At 31.2% G+C, this 21,097-nt stretch overlaps 3 protein-coding genes across 12 annotated transcripts in view; 1 reads left to right on the plus strand and 2 right to left on the minus strand.

Moving 5' to 3' along the window:
• Positions 1–21,097, plus strand: part of LOC141536502 (uncharacterized) — a 37,726-nt gene that overhangs the window by 10,401 nt on the left and 6,228 nt on the right. For 4 of the 5 annotated variants that reach the window (XM_074257067.1, XM_074257070.1, XM_074257068.1 and 1 more), the window contains 9 exons: positions 1,171–1,357; positions 1,487–1,603; positions 1,719–1,895; positions 1,993–2,160; positions 2,253–2,345; positions 2,989–3,031; positions 3,364–3,476; positions 3,566–3,696; positions 4,150–4,313. In XM_074257067.1, coding sequence (XP_074113168.1) covers positions 1,171–1,357; positions 1,487–1,603; positions 1,719–1,895; positions 1,993–2,160; positions 2,253–2,345; positions 2,989–3,031; positions 3,364–3,476; positions 3,566–3,696; positions 4,150–4,186 — 1,066 coding nt within the window. In that variant the 3' untranslated portion in view covers positions 4,187–4,313. Of the gene's footprint in view, positions 1–1,170; positions 1,358–1,486; positions 1,604–1,718; positions 1,896–1,992; positions 2,161–2,252; positions 2,346–2,988; positions 3,032–3,363; positions 3,477–3,565; positions 3,697–4,149; positions 4,314–21,097 lie in introns of those variants that run through there. The other variant, XM_074257069.1, reaches the window with a different exon arrangement.
• LOC141536503 (odorant receptor 4-like) lies at positions 4,356–9,913 on the minus strand. Of its 6 annotated transcripts, none has more exons than XM_074257074.1 (11): positions 9,497–9,913; positions 9,306–9,342; positions 8,984–9,241; positions 8,697–8,857; positions 8,213–8,535; positions 8,028–8,045; positions 7,793–7,909; positions 5,491–5,767; positions 5,306–5,417; positions 4,870–5,023; positions 4,356–4,761 (listed from the first exon to the last, which is right to left on the minus strand). In XM_074257074.1, exons 2-11 carry the CDS (start codon positions 9,319–9,321, stop codon positions 4,617–4,619), a joined length of 1,581 nt encoding a protein of 526 aa, XP_074113175.1. In that variant the 5' UTR covers positions 9,322–9,342; positions 9,497–9,913; the 3' UTR covers positions 4,356–4,616. The 6 variants fall into 6 exon arrangements, with proteins under 6 accessions (XP_074113175.1, XP_074113176.1, XP_074113174.1 ...); XM_074257075.1 differs by having other exon boundaries at positions 9,423–9,913; XM_074257073.1 differs by having other exon boundaries at positions 9,306–9,913.
• On the minus strand, positions 9,446–21,002 carry LOC141535855 (odorant receptor 13a-like). The gene is made up of 5 exons (XM_074256014.1): positions 20,254–21,002; positions 19,173–19,272; positions 18,554–18,670; positions 16,805–18,460; positions 9,446–9,682 (listed from the first exon to the last, which is right to left on the minus strand). The coding sequence occupies exons 1-4, from the start codon at positions 20,526–20,528 to the stop codon at positions 18,245–18,247; spliced, it is 708 nt and encodes a 235-aa protein (XP_074112115.1). The 5' UTR covers positions 20,529–21,002; the 3' UTR covers positions 9,446–9,682; positions 16,805–18,244.

Here is a 21,097-nt window from a genome sequence, read left to right on the forward strand (position 1 = left end):
TCATAGAATAATTTTCATATCAATATTAATTACACAATGATGTTTACTTTTAACATCAAGTAATTTTTGTAACTTTTATTGAATGAAATTTTGTTTTTAAATAATTTTCGGTTAGGAATATTTTTACAGTTGTGATACTATTTTTACGAGAAAATTGATTGTGTAAAAATGATTTACATTGATCTTAATAAGCGACAATTATTGTTTAATTACCTCCTAATTATTTGGTCGGTAAAAAAGAAGTATATTCCAATCTCTAATTCTGTTGCTATGCAAGTCTATCCTCTATAACGTTGTAATCGATATAAATTTACTTAGTACATCAGATATTTTAACAAATCTGAAAAATTAATTTTTGATAAAAATTTTTTTTGAAAAACAAATAATGAAATTTCAAGGTTTGTTTATTAAAAAAAAAAAAAAAAAAAAAAAAAAAAAAAAAACTAATAATATTAGTGTTATGATTTTCATTGGAAATGAAAGTGAGAATTAGTCACATTTTTTTAATTATTGCAGCGCAATGCGCGCAATTTCCGTATCACTTATATCAATAAATATAATATTAATTATGTAGTTATAAAAATGAAAATGTGCTTCTAAAAACTCATAAACATATTCAATGATTTATAAACATTTAAAGGCAATTTATCGAAAGCGATTAATTATTGTAATTAATAATGATAATTATTATTATTACATTACCAATGCAAACCATGCACGATTTTAAATCACTTAATTGAAATCTTCTATTTTTACCATATTACACCTATAATTATTTTTCGATGCCCATTATCTATGTGTAATTTGTTTATTATAATAATCGATTGCATTTGAATTTACGTACTTTATCGTCCATTATTATTATTATCTCCGCTTAATTGTTTACACTTCCCCAAACAATGCGATAATTATTAAGAACTATTTGAATCAATCAACTGTTTATTATTAAATCTGGAAATATAAAAATTAATATAACTTATTTTTAATAAATATTTACACGATAAATATTTTCATTAGACGTTGCGTTTATATTGCACCTGATATCTCAGTGCAATTTCATAACTTTTGTATATTTTAAGGCAATAATGCTTAGTAAATTTTTTTTTTTTTGTAAGCCAGGGATTAAATATGAGAATTATCTCTAATAATAAGTTGTTGATTTTGTTACAGTCAAGATGTTTCCGTTATCGAACCCAAGTCCCCGCCAAGGACAATGGAATTGGCGAAAACATCAAATCTTACTATTATTGATGACCTACTCTTTCCACCTGGACGTCAGAATAGACCGCCAAAAATAGCCATCATCTTGCGAGGACCACCTGGAAGTGGAAAATCTTTCGTTGCTAAACTTATAAAGGTATGTTTTTGTAAATTATTATTATAATATAAAAAATATATTTTTAGATTTTTTTTTATGGATTATACATATTATTAGACTGTTATCATAAAACGTATGTTAATATAAATTATCTATTTTTTTTTTCAGGATAAAGAATTAGAACAAGCAGGCTCAGCGCCACGTATTCTCAGCTTAGACGACTATTTTTTAACTGAAAAAGAAATAGAAAGTACTGATGATAATGGCAAGAAAATTATTAATAAGGTCAGTGAAACTTTTTATTATTATTATTATTATTATTATTTAGTTATTTATCATTTATTATTTATTAATGCTTAAAATTTAAAACAACTGGAATATAATTTTTTTTTAATTGCAGGAAATGGTGTACGAGTATGAAGAGGGAATGGAATCAAGTTATTTAACATCACTAGTCAAAGCCTTCAAGAAAAATATCGTTGATGGATTTTTCAATTTTATAATACTTGATTCTATAAATGAAAAAATTTCTGACTATGAAGAAATGTGGAGTTTTGCTAAATCAAAAGGCTTTCGGGTAATTTAATTATATTTTTACTACCAAAAAATATTTTCATTTTCAATCAATATCAAATCTTAATTATAATGAATAAATAATTTTTTTTTGATTAAAGGTATACATATGTGAAATGGACATGGACGTTCAAATATGTTTAAAACGTAACGTTCACAACCGAACTGAAGATGAAATAAACAGAATTATTGATTATTTTGAGCCGACACCGAATTATCATCAAAAATTAGATGTCTCATCATTGTTACAAGACGAAGCCATCGAACAGGTAACTTACTCGAATAATTTACTGGGTTCATGCACAGTTAGGGAGGAACTTAAGAAGATCTGTTATTAATAAAATTATTTTGGATTTATCAGGTACAAATGGAAGAAGTAACTCCTGTTACTGATAAAAAAAGTACTGATTCTAATGAAGATAGCCAGGATAGTCAAGAAGGACAGAATCCATTGGTGAGACATTTATTATAATTTTTTATAAATAGTTATTTAATAAATAAATTTTGTTAAGTTAAAACTTGGTATTTGCGTGTGCATTCTAATCTTTAGACAGAAGCTGATAAAATGTTGAAAAATGTTATTCCATAGGTAATAGTAATACATAGTAACACCGGTTTCAGTGAAACATATCTCAGATCTGTATAAATTGGATTAGTTTTTTATCAACCTGACCTTGATGTTTATTTAAAAAATATGTAGAAAGGATATTTAATTGTATATACTTTGTTTGAAAGTGTAACCCGCATAATTTATATACTTTTGATCACATACGAATTGCTCTTAAGTTAATCAGATGAGTTTATTGATCATATGTAAAGGGTATATAACTTGTTGCTTGTATTGCTTTATTTATGTAGAGTTAAATATAATCATTGGGTTTTTATGCTAAAACTACTTATGTCTCTATCTTTACCTAATAATTTGATATGATAAGTGAGTAGCACTTAATTTAAATGTATGTATGTATAAAAAGTCAACATATAATAATATGGTGTAGTAGTGGTGTCATTAGAACTGATAAATTGAACGTTAATAAAGTTATAAAGATTACTTGAGAATTAGTGTTATTAATTTTATTCATTTTATTTATTTATAGGGAGTTAGCAAATGGGAAAAAATGGAAGCTGAAGACAAATTAGGTAAGCTTATATTTAATTATCAATTTGATGCTATAATTAATTCAGTGCATGAATATGAGTGATTATAAAAATGAAATGTTCTTAGACGCAGTTATATTTATTTGTAAAGAAACGCTCTCGACAATTTACTACAATATGATTACATTTTTATGTGTAAAATGTTTAGTAATAATGATTTTATATAATACATAGCATCTGGAAAGAGAAGATAAATTAAAAAAATTTTTTTAATTTAAGAAATTAGAAAAAAAAATTTTTTTTTTTAATTAAAAAAAAAATTTGAAAGAAAGGTTTAACCACATTAAATAAAAATTTTATTTAAAAATTTTCAGACCGTCTGGATGGTTTAGCAAAACGCAAAAATGATAGTAAACCTCAAACCATGGAAGACTTTTTGCAAGTTCCTGATTATTATGACTCAGAAGATTCATCAGGAAAAAAACGCGTAAGTAATTAAAAATTTTTCAATTTATAATTTAATAAAATAAAAATAATTTATTCAATAGTAATAATTTTTTATCAAATATGTTACAGGTTCGATGGGCTGACTTGGAAGAACGTAAGCAGCAGGAAAAATTGCGTGCAGTTGGTTTCGTCGTCGGGCAAACAAATTGGAACCGTATGATGGATCCTACGATGGGCAGTAGTGCACTCACACGGACCAAGTACATATAAAATACATTTATCTTCCTTAATTAATTAATCCATTCAATTGCAATTCGTGAAATTGCTGTGATGCTGCTATTAATAATGTTTATGATTTTTCCCGTTTTTTGTTTTAAGTTAATTTAGTTCTTAGATAGATTTATAGTGCGTGAATTTATTTCAATATTTGTACATGATACGAAATATGTCTAATTGTCTGATTTATGAGTTTATCAAAAAAAACCTCATTTTTTTATAATTTAATAATTATTTAGTTAATAATGAATTTAAATATTTTTTACGAATGCTACATCAATATAATTATTATTGATGTTTATTTTCAATGCATGACAGAAGCATTATTTGCGTTACTTTTTTTTATTCGATTTTTTTTCATATTTTTTTTTTTGTTAATCAAACGTCCCGCTTTTGTTGAATTTATGCGTGTATTCAATTACACGTTTCTCTTGCAGGTTTTACGACTCGAAGTTACAACACCTACATAACTGAACGGATTAGTATCGCGATTATTATTTAATTACTCAACAGCAATTTTATAAAAAATAATATTTAAGGATAATTAGAAAATTAAATGTCAATTGAGCCATTTTAAATAAAATTTATAATAATATAACGATGATATTAATAATAATAATAATAATTAGTAATTGTTTAGTAGTTTTTAAAAATAGAAATCGCTTTTTTTTTTTTTTTTTTTTTTTTTTTTTTTTTTTTTTTTTTAATGAAATAAAAATCATTCATTTTAATCATGAGATTAATCACAATACATTTTTCACATAAATCTTTCCATAATTCGAATGCAAAATAAAAATAGCTGATTACTAAGTATATAAAAAATAAAATAATTAAATGAAATTTGTATATAATTTGAATGTAAAATTAAAAATAAAAATCAGTCCAGTAATTATAATAACATCAATTAATTGTATTCAGGTCGCAGAAAGTTTTTAATATTCTCTTTTTTACAACTATACTCTGGTGGGCATTGTTTCAGTTCTCCATACTCAATTGCCTTGCGAAAATCAGAAATTGTTTTTTCATAATCTTTGTCAGGGCGGAGAGTTCTGTAAAAAATTTTTAAACAGTATCAATTAATCTTAATCATAATCTTTATGATACATTTAACAAAAAAAAAAAAAAAAATTGTGAATACGAAATAATATAAAATTTACGGTGGCATTAAACTCAGGGTCTGAGTTATCATATCAATTGCGTGCAAGTAATTTCTAGCAGTTCTTGGTACTTCACATGCTGCTCGATAAAGACAGGTATCACCTATCAAATAGCCCAATGCAAGAGCGATCTCTTCTTCTGATACGATATTTTCTGTTTTAAAAATAAAGAGAAATAAAATGTAAAAATAATTTATATTCTAATAAAATCTGGACAGAAAAAAAATTAACTTGAATCGAGTAAATAATTTTGAAGGGCTTCATCTTTTTGATTTGAGTAGAAAAATTTTTAAACTAAGTAAATTTTACTTGATTCAAGACAATAAAACTCTTCAAAATTATTTTCTAGATTTAAGAATTTTTCTCTTAATTCAAGTTAATTGTTTTTTTCAGTGTATTCACATACTAAAAAATTAAAGAAATGATTGATCATCACCTTCTTCAAGTTCGCGGTTTTTATAGTCACTATTTTCTAAATACTTTGTTCCTATAACCATAGTTTTTAGCATCAGCAGCAAAATTAAATTCGATAGATTTAAATTAAGAACCTAAGTATGAAAAATAAAATAATTAAAAAATATTGTACCACTAAAAAATATTAAAAAAAAAATAATTACTTACCTGGTTCGTATTTTTGGATCTCTCTACCAATTCTTTCGCTACTTCAACCAACACTGAATTGGATGTCTGTCTGCGATTTTTGGCATATGCCACATTAGCATTACAACCAATTACAAAAACATTTAAAAAAATTGCAATAGTTAATAATTCGTAATAGCACTTCATTATAGAAAAACTCTTAAAATGTAACAAATGTAAAACTTCAGTCAGTGTTCTCGGTGATAAACTAACGTAATGCCACTTTAATAATAATATCAAGCCTATAAATACGTTCCTTCTGTAAAAATTTTTTTTAAACCACTGTTTTTTATTAGGGTAATCGGACTGTAAAATTAGCATGCTTTCCTTTTTTTTTTTTTTTTTTTTTTTCTATTGTCACAAGAAAACCCAGTGATAGATATATTATTTTTTACCACAAAACATATCATTTAAAATTTGCCGAGAATAAAAGGTGAAAGCTTTTCATAACTACTTTCACTTAATTTATATTACGCGAATCAGTGCATTACACAATTAAAATAAAATTATAGTGAAAAAATAAAAATGTAATATAAATATTTATCACTAAATGTCAACTGTACTTAACTTTCATTCAATTACTTAGTAAGATCATTCAATAATAGATAGTGGGTTTTAACTATCCATTAAATAAAGATAGAAAAAAAAATCGTTAACCACCTGTTGCTTGAATGGGCTTCGATTCACTACACAGAAAAAAAATGTTCTTGAATCAAGTATATAATTTCTTGATTCTTCAAGAAAAATTCTTGAACTAATAAATTTTTTTTGATTTAAGGAAATTTTACTTGATTCAAAAATTTTTCGTCTTAATTCAAGACAATTACTCTGTTCACAATTATTTTCTTGGTTCAAGAATTTTTCGCTCGAGTCAAATCAATTTTTTTTTCGGTGTAAAATTGTTACTTTAATTTTTATATTTTATAAGAACAGCAAATAAATTTATTTAAAATTTTTTAACAGTAAATATCCACCCCGATTGCAATATAATTCACTGTGTAAAAAAAAAAAAAAAAAATTCTATTGCAAGTAAATTACTGTTAAGGCAAAATTTGTTAGTGAAATTGTTAGTATATCATGAAATAAAGTTTTAGTTATTAGTTTTCGCGCTCTTTCGTAAAAAACTTCAGCCATCTGCTAGAAAACAAAGTTTAGAAATTTTAGAAGTAAGTTGTAGTTTCTGTGTAATCAATTACAGTTCTCTATACCTCAATACTTTGAGGAAAAAAAAAGTTCCGAGGGTCGGCAGCTAGTTTGTGAATAATTAATGTTTAGGAGGGAAGAAAACGATGAAACTACTGAACTATGATCGCTGGGAAATGAACAAGAAATAATTTTTATTTCTACTGTATTTTCAGCGGTCAACGATCCTTAAGTTTGTTAGTTTATTGAGGGAGTAAAAAGTTTATTTTAGGTATTTTTTCTAGAGAAAAAGAATGACGAACTACTGTTGTTAAGTGAAGTCTTAACACAACATTGTAGCTATGACAGCGCGCTTTTGCCTGGCGAGCTTGCGCAATTTATTTTGCGTGAGTATTTCAGCGAGGGAACCGCGTAGATTTTCCTTGTATATGAACCAATACGCTCTAATTTCTAAGTCTCTGTCAATCAATATTGATCGCACATGCTAAGCTTGCGGATACCCTGAAAAATTTTTCAAAACGGATGCACTTTACTGATTGATTATTCTCATTAAGAAATTAGTGAAAATTAATTTATTTTTCTAAAATCAAGAAACAAGATTTTTTATAATTTAACATTTTGTCGATAAAAGTACTTTTTAATCTGTTGACATGGCAAACATCACTGAAAGATAACTCATCGATGTTTTCACAACCTGTAGTTTATAAAATGTATTAGCACTATCAATTAATTAATGAAATCATCGTATAATTTAAGATGATTATGAAACTTACGGCAAGAAATAAGTTGTAAGTCAGTGGCATGTATTTGCCAGCTGTTAGTACAAATGGTTTAGAACTTTTTTGAATAATCATTATTAGTGATCGAGCAGGTATTGATGGTAAATTATACCATTTACTTTGATAAACTCCGTAACCAAGATTTTGACTCTGTACAACATAATTTATTTTTAAATATTTATTTTTTTTGTTATAAAGAAAAAAAAAACTTGAATCAAGAAAATAATTTTGAAGATTTTTATTGCCTAGATTTGAGTAAAAAAATTCTTCAATGAAGAATTTTTTTTTTTAATTCAATTTAATTTTTTTTCAAGAAAAATGACGCTTAATTATTGAATTTATGAGATTATCTAACAGTTTACCTTTGATGATAAAAGTTCACCAGCCCAGCAACAGAAGAAAAGATGAAGCACCATAACTGTCGTGTAAAATAATGTAAATGCAATTTGCAACGGATTAAATTGACGTGTAAACATTTTCTACGTAAAAAAAAAAAAAAAAAAAATGAAGGGATGAATTGTATTAATTTAATTTAAAATAAAATTAAAAAAAAAGGAAGTTTTGCATAATATTTTAATGAGAATATTTGATTTTTACCGTCGCAATAGAGAATCCCTGAAAACAAAATGTTAATATACAACTCATTAGTTGGGGTAAAAACACAAAGTTGCATGAATCTTCAAGTATATCAGCTACTCTGTATTAAAATACAATAGATTATTTGAGAATTCTGAAATTGATATTTTATAAAAATTTCACTAAAATAAAAAAATTTTTGTTACTCATTCAATTGCTCGTGTCGCTTAACTAGAAATCTTAATTTTCTCTTAAAGCTTTTCAAGTCTGTTTTGTCAGCTATTTTTCTTGCCCAAATCTTCAATAAATCCAATTGTCCGCAAAGGTGGAATACAAGCACGACAATAAATCCATCGAAACTTCCGTAAACTACGGCGCTCATAATAGAGGTATAAAAGTGGATAACCCACGTTAAAACAAAATTCGATGTTTTTGATGTATCATAGGGTAAATATACGACCCAAAATAAGTTTAATGTCAAACGAGGATCTGGATTTTCCACTATTGTTGTTTCGATGTTATAAAAAATCTATATATGATGTACATTTACATTAATTGTATTTCACTCTGCTTGAGTTGGAATTGGGGGTGAAAAAAATTTTAATTTGAGATTTCTTAATATTAGAAGCAAAATTCTAAGTTTGACTAAATCTATTTTACAAGACTCAAAATTTATATATTTTTTTTTACCTGGACAACAGCACCCAGCCAAATTGCATTAATTGTAAGGAAAGTCGACAGAATACTTATTCTTCTTCCTAGTCTTGCCATTTTCATAACAACTTCATATTCTTCTTTTGTCATTGGTTTTCTCCAGTCTTCTTTCATTCCATCCAGAATTTTTGCAAAATCTGTTAATATTAAATATTAAATAATAAAAAAATAATAATTTACAAAACAAATATTGTCATATATCATTATAATTATCAGTATTGGTTAAATTATAATTATAACAGTAAATTTTTAGACATTAATACCATTTTTTCGTCGATAAAGAATCAGCAATTTAACAACAGACAATGCTATCGGTACATTGGTGGCACCGGCTTGTGCCAAAGCGTCGATTTCACCCCATAGTAAAATAAAAGCAGCTGCGCGTGGAACCCATAGTGTTATAAAAAGCACGATTGCGTCGACCAAAGTACGATGTTTTTTTATAAATTTTTGATTTGACTCTGGCCAAACTCCAATAAGGCCCAGTATGAATTTGTTTACTCCACATTCGTAATGAAATCCTATGCATTATTGATTATTTTACAATTTTAATGCAAAATAATACTTACATATGTAACTCAATACCTGAATTTTCTTGCATTGAAATTGATAGTAGGAAATTCTGAAATAAAAAGAATCATTCTTCACTTTATTATCGATTTTTTCTTAAATTATTAACTATTCGTTACAGACGCGCATGACCTGTTAATTATATATCTTCACTGTTGTTTTTTTTTTTTTCATGAGTTCTATAAGACTATGCGAAAAAAGTTTACCTCAGATGAAACTTGCGGATAAACTCTTACAGTTGCGGAGAAACTACTCAATAGTTAAGACTTTTTTGCAATTCAGCACAGTTGTCATGTACAAAAGTCTTTTTTTTGTTAATATTCACCATCAAAATTAATTTTAAAAAAATTTTTAACGTAATGGTTTTGAATTATTGTGAATTTTTAAATTTACTAATTTAATTTAATATTCAAAAAAAAGTTTTTATAAGTTACATAATCCAAAATATTTATCGAGAATTTTTGTAATTAACATTTTTAAAATACACTAGTCACAAAAATTAAGGGATATAAAAAAAATTCCAAATTTTTTGGTGATTTTCAGCGAGCTGTAACTCCGAGGAAAATGATCGCACAGAAAAAAAAAAAAAAGCAAATTGTAGATCCAAGTGTCTAGTTTTTAGATATGACCATGAAAATTTTTTGTCATCGTCAGGTCTGGAGAAATCCTAAGAAAACTACTGAAAAAAAATTTTTCGAAATTTTTTTTCGTCTTAAAAAGGTCTACGGGCTTCAAAAAAATTTTTTCGATTGTTTCGTTTAAAAGCTCTTTTAGTAAATTTAATACCCTTTAATTTGACGTAATCAAAAAGACTGTACGATAATTTGCCGCGGAGTTATCGTCAATCAAAGCAAAAAGTTTTTTTGACCTTGGAAATCAATAACTCTGGAAATAATGACCGTATAGGAAATCGAAGGAGGGTTTTGAAAACTACACAATATTCTCTATAAGAGAACGTAAACCGCTTTTGAAGAAAAAATTTTTTTGAATTGAAAACTCGGACTGAAAAAAGACAAAAATTCGCATAATTAAGGATATTTGGATAACTTGGTATAACTTTGGATAAAATGGATGAACGAAGGATATCGTTGGTAATTTTTAACTTCAAAGTGTCCCCTAAAATCCCTAAGAAATTCAAAGCGCTGCGATTTTTTGTTCATAGTGCCCAGAAGCTTCAAATTCTGTGTTTTCGCAAAAATCACCATTATGAGCAATTTTGTGATTTTTATTCATTTTTCCATTGAAAAAAATTTTTTTCAAAATTCTTTATTTTTTCGATCAAAGAGATTGATTTTTCAAGAAATTTGAAAAAAAAAAAATTTCAATTTTTTTCGAAAATTTTTTTCGAAATTTTCTCAATTTTTTTCGACTGTTGTTTTACCGCCGGCATTAGCGTTACTCAAAGTGTACCACGTGGAGGTTGCTCGGTCGGATTTACGCTTCTCACACACACACGTGTGTGTGTCTTTGTCTGCGTGTTTGTCTGTTTGCAGCTGCCGAATGACCTCTGTACGCGCGGCAGTAACTGCTCAGTACCGAGTATTGCCACCTCTGTTCCGAATCACAGCTCGTAAACGCTCTTGCATGTTGATGCATCGTCGAATATCACGTTGCGAAATTCCTTGCCAACAACGTAACAACGCTTGAGTCAACTGATGAAGATTGTGCAGTTGCGGATAGTCTCGCCGCAATCGACGCCCAAGCATGTCCCAAACATGCTCAATTGGGTTCAAATCAGGACTCATCGCTGGATGATTAAGCGTTGTTACGTTGTTGGCGCGGAGAAAAGTTCGCGTACGAACTGCAGTGTGAGGACGAGCATTATCCTGCATCAAAATGAACGGTCTTGCCCCCATGCGTGTGCGCATAGGCAGGACGTGTGGCTCCAGAATTTCGTCGACGTACCTATCGGCAGTCAACGTCCCACGAACGATGACCAACGGGGTTCTGGTATTGAAGGACACGCCTGCCACACCATGACTGATCCACCATTGAAAGCTGTAACTGGTCTCGTAAAACCATCCCGATCTCGTTCTCCACGACGGCGCCAAACGAGAGATCGTCTATCGCTGCCATGAAGACAAAATCGAGATTCGTCAGTCCATAATACACTGGTCCACTGTCTACGACCCCAATGGTGATGATCATGAGCATAGGCCAATCGGGCTCGGCGATGTCGTGGAGTGAGCATAGGCACGCGATTTGCGCGTCTAGCGCGTAGTCCTTGCTCTCGAAAGCGATTTCGAACCGTCGATGCCGATATGTGTTGTTGGGGAGGACGTTGTCGACGATTGCGAAATTGATGAGCGATCGTGTGGGCATGCGCAGTAGGGTTTCGACGAGCATCTCGAATGATAGCTCGATCATCACGCTCGGTAGTGATTCGTAGTCTACCTTGACCCGGACGACGATCGTAACTTTGAGTCGCGTTAAATCGGGCATAGGCCCGACTGATAACGGACTGGCTCACTCCCATAGAAGCTGCTACTTCCACCTGACTGTAGCCCTCTTGAAGGAGGGTAACAATGCGAGCCACATCTGTGGCAGCTAAATGTCGACGAGGCATATCAAAAGGTGCTTATCAAAGAAAAGCTTACAAAAAATTCACGTAAGGAATTTAGGCTAAAAAGAAAACGTAAAATTCAAGTTTTGTGTGAGGAAAAGCCGAACTCCGCGGGGGTATATCAATTTGTTTTTATTGAATTTTTAAAATGAGATTTAAAACTAAGGCAGTTGTAGCGGACAGAAAAAATTGAGTTAATTTTTTTGACAATAGTGAAGCATTCTGAAGACGATAAAAAAAAAAATTAAAAAAAAATTTTTGATAAAAAAATTTCGAAAAAATTGAAAATTTTTTTTTTTTTTTTTCAAATTTCTTGAAAAATCAATCTCTTTGATCGAAAAAATAAAGAATTTTGAAAAAAATTTTTTTCAATGGAAAAATGAATAAAAATCACAAAATTGCTCATAATGGTGATTTTTGCGAAAACACAGAATTTGAAGCTTCTGGGCACTATGAACAAAAAATCGCAGCGCTTTGAATTTCTTAGGGATTTTAGGGGACACTTTGAAGTTAAAAATTACCAACGATATCCTTCGTTCATCCATTTTATCCAAAGTTATACCAAGTTATCCAAATATCCTTAATTATGCGAATTTTTGTCTTTTTTCAGTCCGAGTTTTCAATTCAAAAAAATTTTTTCTTCAAAAGCGGTTTACGTTCTCTTATAGAGAATATTGTGTAGTTTTCAAAACCCTCCTTCGATTTCCTATACGGTCATTATTTCCAGAGTTATTGATTTCCAAGGTCAAAAAAACTTTTTGCTTTGATTGACGATAACTCCGCGGCAAATTATCGTACAGTCTTTTTGATTACGTCAAATTAAAGGGTATTAAATTTACTAAAAGAGCTTTTAAACGAAACAATCGAAAAAATTTTTTTGAAGCCCGTAGACCTTTTTAAGACGAAAAAAATTTCGAAAAATTTTTTTCAGTAGTTTTCGTAGGATTTCTCCAGACCTGACGATGACAAAAAATTTTCATGGTCATATCTAAAAACTAGACACTTGGATCTACAATTTGCTTTTTTTTTTTTTTCTGTGCGATCATTTTCCTCGGAGTTACAGCTCGCTGAAAATCACCAAAAAATTTGGAATTTTTTTTATATCCCTTAATTTTTGTGACTAGTGTAGAAAAAAACATCTTCAATATTGTTGAGCTGATTTATTGATGATTGTGACGTCTCCTCCTGTATCTATGATGAAGCGTTGATATTTTCCGAGTAGAAGCGGACATGCTAATTCGATCTTGGGGCCACCGCCTACCGCGAGTATTTGGGATACGCAGGATCCTCGCTTGATGATGAATGGGATCGGCCGAACTGGCTGGCTTCTCAAGACCATTGTGTGCCAATAAAAGGAGATGTTAGCTTGTTCTTTGGCGAAAAATTCGCTACCGAGGATGGCTAGATAGCCTCCTAGTCTGCGAGGTGCTATTCGGAACGGGATGGCCTTGTCGAACAGGGTGAGTCTGACGAGGCCGATGATCGGTTGTTTGTTTGTTCCAATCCCCCCCACTTGTCCGAGATTTTCGCAGGCGAAGGTGGCGTCATCTGCTAAGGCTTCGATGCTGATGAAATTGTAGTTTGCTCCGGAATCAATCAGTATTTCGCAGTTGGAGTTGAGAAATTTTGGATTTTTAACTGTGATTACTGGTCCTCGGCCGGTGACTAGGGCGATTCCGTTTACTGGTTGTATTGACGGTACATGGCTGCCGTCATTTGTCGAGGTAGTGGGGCTGGCTCGTCTTTACCTCGGTCTGGCGAGCGCCCAGCAAGTTTAAAGAAGGCTCTAAAGGATCTTCTTCTTTCTTGAGGTTTCTTTTAGGGCAGCCGGGGCAGTTGCAGATCTCGGAGCTTTTAATATGTCTTTCTAGCAGTACTGGTGATGACTCGGAGTATATCCCTGTTGGAGTAACTGGAGGTGGTCCTTGCGGATGTGTTGATTGCACAGTTCCGTGTGTTCTTGTTTGCTGGTATTGGGGACGTTGATTTTAGGAAGATATTCGGGGTTTTGGGGGATATTGGGGATTAGGTTGAGGGCAGTATTGAGGATTATACTGAGGGTTATAGGGTGCACGGGAGGTGTAGGGTTTGTAGGAGGGATTATAGTTTCCAAGGAAATTTGGATTTTGATATGGAGTTCGATATTGGGTGTAATTGTTGTTGTGAGGACGATTATTGTTCACAGAATATACCAACGCTTGTGGATCTTCGCAATCTGAGTGTTCGCATTCGCTGTTTCCGCAAGGTGGTAGTCCATACCAGCCTTGGGTGGCAACTGGATAGTCTTCGTAGTAGTGTGCTTCTTTGGTGCCGAAATTTGATATGCCTGAGGTGTTGTAGGCGAAGGCAACCGGTTTCGGATTCACATAGAGATCAGTTTCCGGTTTGGACCACGGGTGTCCATGGGCTGGGGGCCCTTGTTGATTATTTTGGAAGTATCTTCGTGGACCGTTGTTGCGAGGATAGTGATTTCCGTTCTGATCTTGCGGGAATTCTCTTTGAGAAGGTTTCGGGTTCTGGATCCTCATGTTGTTATCGTATTTCAGTATTTGTTCTTGGATTGACTCGTACAGTGCGGTCAATGTTGCGTGTTGTTGAGTCGAGGCCAGGCATTTCAAATAATCTGGTAGAGATTCGAAAAATAGATCGACCGCCAGACGATGAGCTTGATTTGTAATCGCTACGCGATCGGTGTCTGGGACTGCATTCTGTATTTTACGAAGCATAGATCTTAGTCGGTAGTAAAAACTCTCGACTGCTTCGAATTTTCCCCTCTGGGCTGAAGTTAATTTTGCTAAGTTTATTCGAAGCGGATCTCCGAGCCGAAAGTGGCTTCTTAGAACGTTGACGAGTTCTTGTACGGTTCGGATTTCCATATCTTCGACGACGTTTCTTGCACGACCCTCAGCTTCCGGAGAATGCGTCCGATAAAGGGCTGTTGATTGTTTTCGGGCATCATATGTAGCCAATCTTTTAGACGGTTGTCGAATTCTTCGTAGCTGACATCTCCGTCTCCGGTGAACGTGGGGAGAGCCTCTTCCATCTCCTTGGTGATTTTGTAATAATCTTTATCAGGTTCAGTCCGAGTGAGATCGAATAGTTTGACTCCATGCTGATTATCTTCATTGTGGGCTTGTTCCTGCTCTCTGCGGATCCTGTTCGCTTCGATTCTGGCCCGCTCTGCTGCTAGTTGTTCTGGATTTGGAGGTGCCATTGCTGTTGATTTTGTTCGAGTTGGGGATTGGAGGTAGCTTGAATAGTCCGACTGGGGCTGGGATGTTACTTATTATCCTAGGCTTCTTAGACGGTGTTTTGTCGACTAGACAATTTAATTGGATGACTGTGATCTGATTTATCCAATTAACGACTTTGGTGTATACTTCAATAGGGATCGCATTGTTCGGCTTTGGAACCGGTCCTCTCTCTTTACTCGTTGTAGGAGGCCCGTTTAACGGTGTTTTAATACAATTTTCCTGTTCACTCTCAGTTGTGAATTTCCTTTTCCTTATGGCTGAAGAGGACGGGTTAGCGAAGGTAGGATCTTCCCAATAACGTGATTCTATTAAGGGACGGTGATAAATTTGACCGTTGAAGAAGTCTGAGTAAGCTTTTCGGATTTGAAATTTAAAACCGCTTCGCGAATGTCGGACCATCAATGTATATTATTATTCGTGCTATAGTCAGCACTTCACGAGTTCGAGTAAGATTGGGAAAAGGAAATATAGTTTTTAACAAATGAATAAAATGACCGACAAATTTTAAATAAACAAACAAAAATTGTTAATGCTGTGTGGCTCGCAAAATTTTCCAATAGAGTTTTGTTGCTCGATAGACAGCAGCAAAATTCCAAGAGGGAGATTTTATGTCGCGAGGGTGTAAAGAATAAACCTACGATTTGCTGGATCGAAGAATCGATCTCGAGAACGATCCTCGTTGCTCGTAAAACAGCAGCAAGGTGTTTCGAAATGACCTTCGGGTCAAAGAACTGCTGGTACTGCAGCAGAACCCCGTAAGCAAATCGTAGAGTTTAATCAGCACCGGTTCACAGCTGTTAATGTGATAAAAATAATAAGATAAAATAGTAAGATGAAGATGAACTTGAAAGGAATTTTTCGCGTCGGCAAAACGAAACGCGATAGCTAGGTGTGTCGGACCGGGTATTTTCTACGGATGACGCGTTAAGGAACTAAAAGTCTTAGTCAGCAAAACTTTCTTTTGAGTGCAACAGTCTAATATTAAAATAATAAAATGATATTGAAGGAATGAATAAAATAATGTTTTAAAGCAATTAAAAATATATTTTCTCTTTTTTTTTTTTTTTTTTTTTTGAGGGCCGACGCCCTAGTCTAATAATATTTCGAGAAAAAAAAAAAAATTTTTTTTTTTATTTTTTTTTTTTATTTATTTATTTATTTATTTATTTATTTATTTTTTTTTTTTTTTTTTTTACGTAGAATTTAACGATAGAATAATGAAACGATATTTTACTCGGAATAAATAATAAGGAAGAATTTTAAAGCTTTATGAGCCAACGCCCTGAATTGAAGGAAATTTGAAATAAAGACAGTATTTAAGGGATCGATCAGTTCATAAGGGAAAAGAATTTCCGTTTTCTAAATTTTTGGGTGACAAATTTTTTTTGCCAAAATTTTGAAAAGTTAAAGAATTTTGAAAATTTTGGCTAGAACTTCCGTTTGTGGTAAGCCCAAAAGGATGCGTTCGAATCCCACCGCTGCCACCAAAAATCTAATCTGTTATGTCCGAATTAATTATAGTTAAATAATCAATTGATAGAGTGGGCCTTAAGGAGGCTCGGACATGTTTTGTGATAGATTTTCTCTTGTAGGTAACTACAAGAGTTTTATTTTTAATGTGGATTTCGAACGCCTCCTGGTAACCAGGGTTCCTAATGGCGAATTCAGAGAGAAGTCGATAACAAAACCGAACTTACTGCCGTTCCTTATGAATTTAATTGTTAGTTGGGATTTTGAATTGCTGATCGGTAGATCCTGGACTGGTTTCTCTTCCTTCCCCCGTGGTTGAGATCGATGTAATGAAAGAGGTTCGGGAACTAATCTTAGAAATGATGGATTCCACGATATTCGGAGTTTTACCGTTTATTCGATATTTAGCCCTACGGGCGTGGCGCACTCAATGCACAATATTTCACTTAATAACTATTCACTTATAACTAAATTTTATGATTTAGAATGTTTATTATGAGTTCGTGAACAGAGTAACGACTCAGGCGGATACTTAGATTCGCCTTTAATTAGTTAATAGATCAAAAGTTAGAATTTAGAGAAAGATATCACTACGGACAACGGGGCCCTCGTTCCTGCTCGAAGAGCCCACTGGCGCGGTTCGTAGAAGATATAAATTAAAGAATCAAATAGGACAGTGAATTTAGAAATCTGTATAAGCGACCTAGTGCTTTATACCGCCTCGTACGTAACGCGGTACAAGGACACACACGGGTTCTACGAGGATACCTTCCCTCGTATTCTTTGATAAAAGATTGAACGCGCGTTCCGTGGTGCTTAGGGTTTTTGAAGACTCGGGTCGCGACTTTTGGAGGGGAATTGAATTTAGTTATTGGTCTAAAATTGCTAGTTTGACAGAACGTGGACACGGTGTGTTCATAGCGTGATCGAGGTGTTGTCCGTGCGATTGTCCATCAAAGTGCAAGCGGTGCACTTTTCGTCGCGAGGCAGAGACCCTGAGTGTTATATGAGGCGACGCCGGATATAACAATATTAAGTGGTAAATTTTTGAGAAAAATTTTGGGAGTGTACTATTATTAAGATTAATACTTAATTTAAATTTCAGTTCATGCCGTGATAGTTACAGCAATATCATTTGGTTTTTTTTTTTTTTTAATTTTTCTCTATTCGTTTGAAATTATTTAGTTCTGGTTCTATTTAACTTCTCAAATTTCTATTATTTAAAATTTTTAATCTATAATAATTGAAAATTATTACAAAAATAATTAATAAACAGGGTCAATATTAACTATAACATTATTTAATGTATTTTAAACAGTTATAGACACTTTATTTAATCGAATTTAATTTTTTAACTAAATAAAAACCTGAAAAAAAATTGATTTAGTAAATCATAGTCTCAAAAACTTCACGAGGTTTTTTGTTATATTTCAAAATTTTTCAATTTTCATTTCTTCAGTAGATATTTAAATTTTATTTAGAGTAAGAGAATTTGAAAATTGGCTTCTTATACTTCAAAATTTGTACCTTTGACAATCGTTTAAAAAAAAAAATAATACAAACAGTATTTTAAGCAAAAAAATAGTTGCTATAATTAACAATATTCTATATTTACATATCATAGTAATTTTTTAAATTAATAAACTGCTGATTATATTAATATTGAATCATCCACGGCCTTGAACAGCTCGAAGCATAGAAAGATATCCTATTGAAGTTTTTAGTATTACCACGAACAAGTGAATTGAAAAATTAACGAATTTTCCGGCTGTAAGGCGAAGTGGTCTTAGAGTGCGACAGCCAACGATTATGAGTGAATATGCGTTCGTAATTGAGTGATTGTACCAGATACTTTCGTAGTAAGCATATCCCACGGACGTACTCTGGATCAAACATGATAAAAAAAATTAATGATCACATTTTTTGGAAAAATAGTTGAAAATTATATAAGATTAGTTTATAAATAAAGAAATAACCTCATGATAAAGATGCTCTCCAATCCAACAAAATATAAATAAATGATATAACGTGTAAGTATCATAGCTCAGATAATACAAAATTTGGAGACTTGTTGTTTGAGTTTTAGCCATACTCTGTTAGAAGTAGTTGAAAAAATTTACATTTTATATACAATTTTTTATAATTTTGAATTTTATAAGAAAAAAAATATTTGGAATTTTTTAAAAATTTCAGATTTTAAAATATATATTTTTTTTTTCATTTTATAAAATCTATCCTTTGAATAATTTTTATTTTATGATCAAAAAGTGCTCGAAAGTTGCCTTTGTGATTTCTGTTTTACACTGAGAGAAAAAATTTCTTTTGAAAAAAATAAGCAATGTTGTAATAAAAAATTAATTGGTAGAAAATTTCCTACAATTTTATTTCTTTAAAAAAAAAATAATTTTAGATAGACAACTCGTGAATTTCCACCCAAAATAGTTTTTTTTTGCAAACCAAAAAAACTTTTTTTTAACATGAAAATTACTGAGAGAAAAATTTTAATTTTTTCACCTAAGAAATAAATTAAACCAAGTCTAAATCTAAAAAAAAAAAACTATTAAATAACTTTTGTAAAAATTGATATAAAATTACCGTCAACATAGCATATCCTTGGAAACAAAAAATTAGTGGATAGCATATCAATTGCGGAAGAAGTATTACATTAAAAGTTTTTTCAATAGTTTCTCCGGAGCTTGAATTACAAAAAACATAAATTAAATTAATCAAAATTAACTACAGTAATAGAATAAAAAAAAAAAAAAAAATAATCCACAGATTCGGTAGAATATGGCGCCAAGTTCCGTTCAAAAATTCCGTTGTAAACGGAGCGCCAGACTACCGACTGTGTTTACTGTGAGCAGAATGGTATTTCGAGGTTGCAAAATTTCATTTAATTATATGGTACTCCTTTTTCCAAAATGATATATCATAAAAGTAAGTCATACTCTATTTTACTGATATTAATTAATTATAATCAATTATAACATTTAATTCACTTAAAATTATTAAATTTTATCAGCACAAACTATAGTAAGCCCAGAAATTTCGATCCTGACTTTTTTTTCATGGAGAAAAGTCACCGCCACAGACTAGATAAAATAAAAATGTGTAGTAATCTTACTATAGATACGCAACTACACTGAAAAAAGTTAATTCACAGCTTGCATCTACAACCACCAGAGTGCACTGGAATTATTTCTACATAAACTGTAGATTCAACGGAAATCATAAACGATGTGCGGAGAATTTAAAAATTTCAAATACGTATGCCATGTTGATTTTACCTAACTTTTGTTAAACGTATCATAAAATAATATTTCATTAATTACATTTATGCATTTTATAGGTTGACTTACTTATAAATGTTGAAACATTAAAAGGATGTTCATGTATCCTGAAAAAATTTGGGGTACTCAATGACGCGCGCCAAGTACGATAAAAAAATTTTTTCTTAATTTTAAAATTTTCAACAAATTTTTTTCAATTTTTTCAACATTATGACGGTTTCTTGGTATTTTTTGTATTTAACTTTTTTTTGTATAGAATGAAAATTATTGTAACGAGTCTTATTTTTTTTGCAAAGTGCAGATGTTATTGAGATGAGTTTTATGAACGTGGACTTGGCGCAATTTTTAACAGTCCGAAACTGTTTTTGTTCGGATTTATTTTTCACCTGATAAGCTCTTGGTGCCGTTGAATAACATATCGAAGCTTATTCGCAACTAATTTGTCAGCATACGGATGTTTATTTACGCCGTCGTAGAGATTTTTTAATTGAACCCGAATTATCGCAAGTTGGCTACAAAGGTGTAAAACAACTACCGTCATAAAAGTATCAAAAGTTCCGTATACTAGTGACGTAAACAAGGTCGCAATTATTTGACACATCCAGGTTGTTTCGTAAATATATTTTCTTGATGTATCAAACGGAAAATAGCTTGGCCACATCAGATTGCTTGTTATCGTTGGGACTGATCCGTAGAGGAAAAACTTCTCTGGTTTTAAATAAGTCTATAAAATTTCCAAAAAAACTATTCTTCTTTTTTCATTACAAATTTTAGATTTTTTTTTGTTAAACTTAAATTACTAACCGTAACTAAAATATGTAAAATTACAATTAACGGAGCATACAAAAATGAAATAAATGCCAGTATTCTTCCAGTTCTTGCTTCATTCATCATTATTTTAATATGATGTTCCGATTTTACAGAATTCCAATCTTCAGCCATTAGCTTAATGATCGATGCCAGAGCTAAATATTTAAGTATTCAGTTGAAAAAAAAATATTCAAAAGGGTATCTTTTCATTTTTGATGAATCGAGACAAAAAACTGGTTATCTTCAATTATAAATATTTTTATTGAACTTTTTTAATTTAGCTATAAAGTGCTATTATATCGGTTATGAAGCTACAATTCGCTTTTCATTTAGAAATCTTTATAATTCTCGAAGTAATTAATATTTAAAGGATCAAAAAATTGTTCTTTTAAAATATGAAAAGGTACCCTTTTGAAAATC

The sequence above is a fragment of the Cotesia typhae genome, unplaced genomic scaffold (genome assembly GCF_013202065.1).
Source record: "Cotesia typhae breed Kobodo isofemale line unplaced genomic scaffold, CoteBio_Ctyphae scaffold_152, whole genome shotgun sequence".
Taxonomy (NCBI): domain Eukaryota; kingdom Metazoa; phylum Arthropoda; class Insecta; order Hymenoptera; family Braconidae; genus Cotesia; species Cotesia typhae.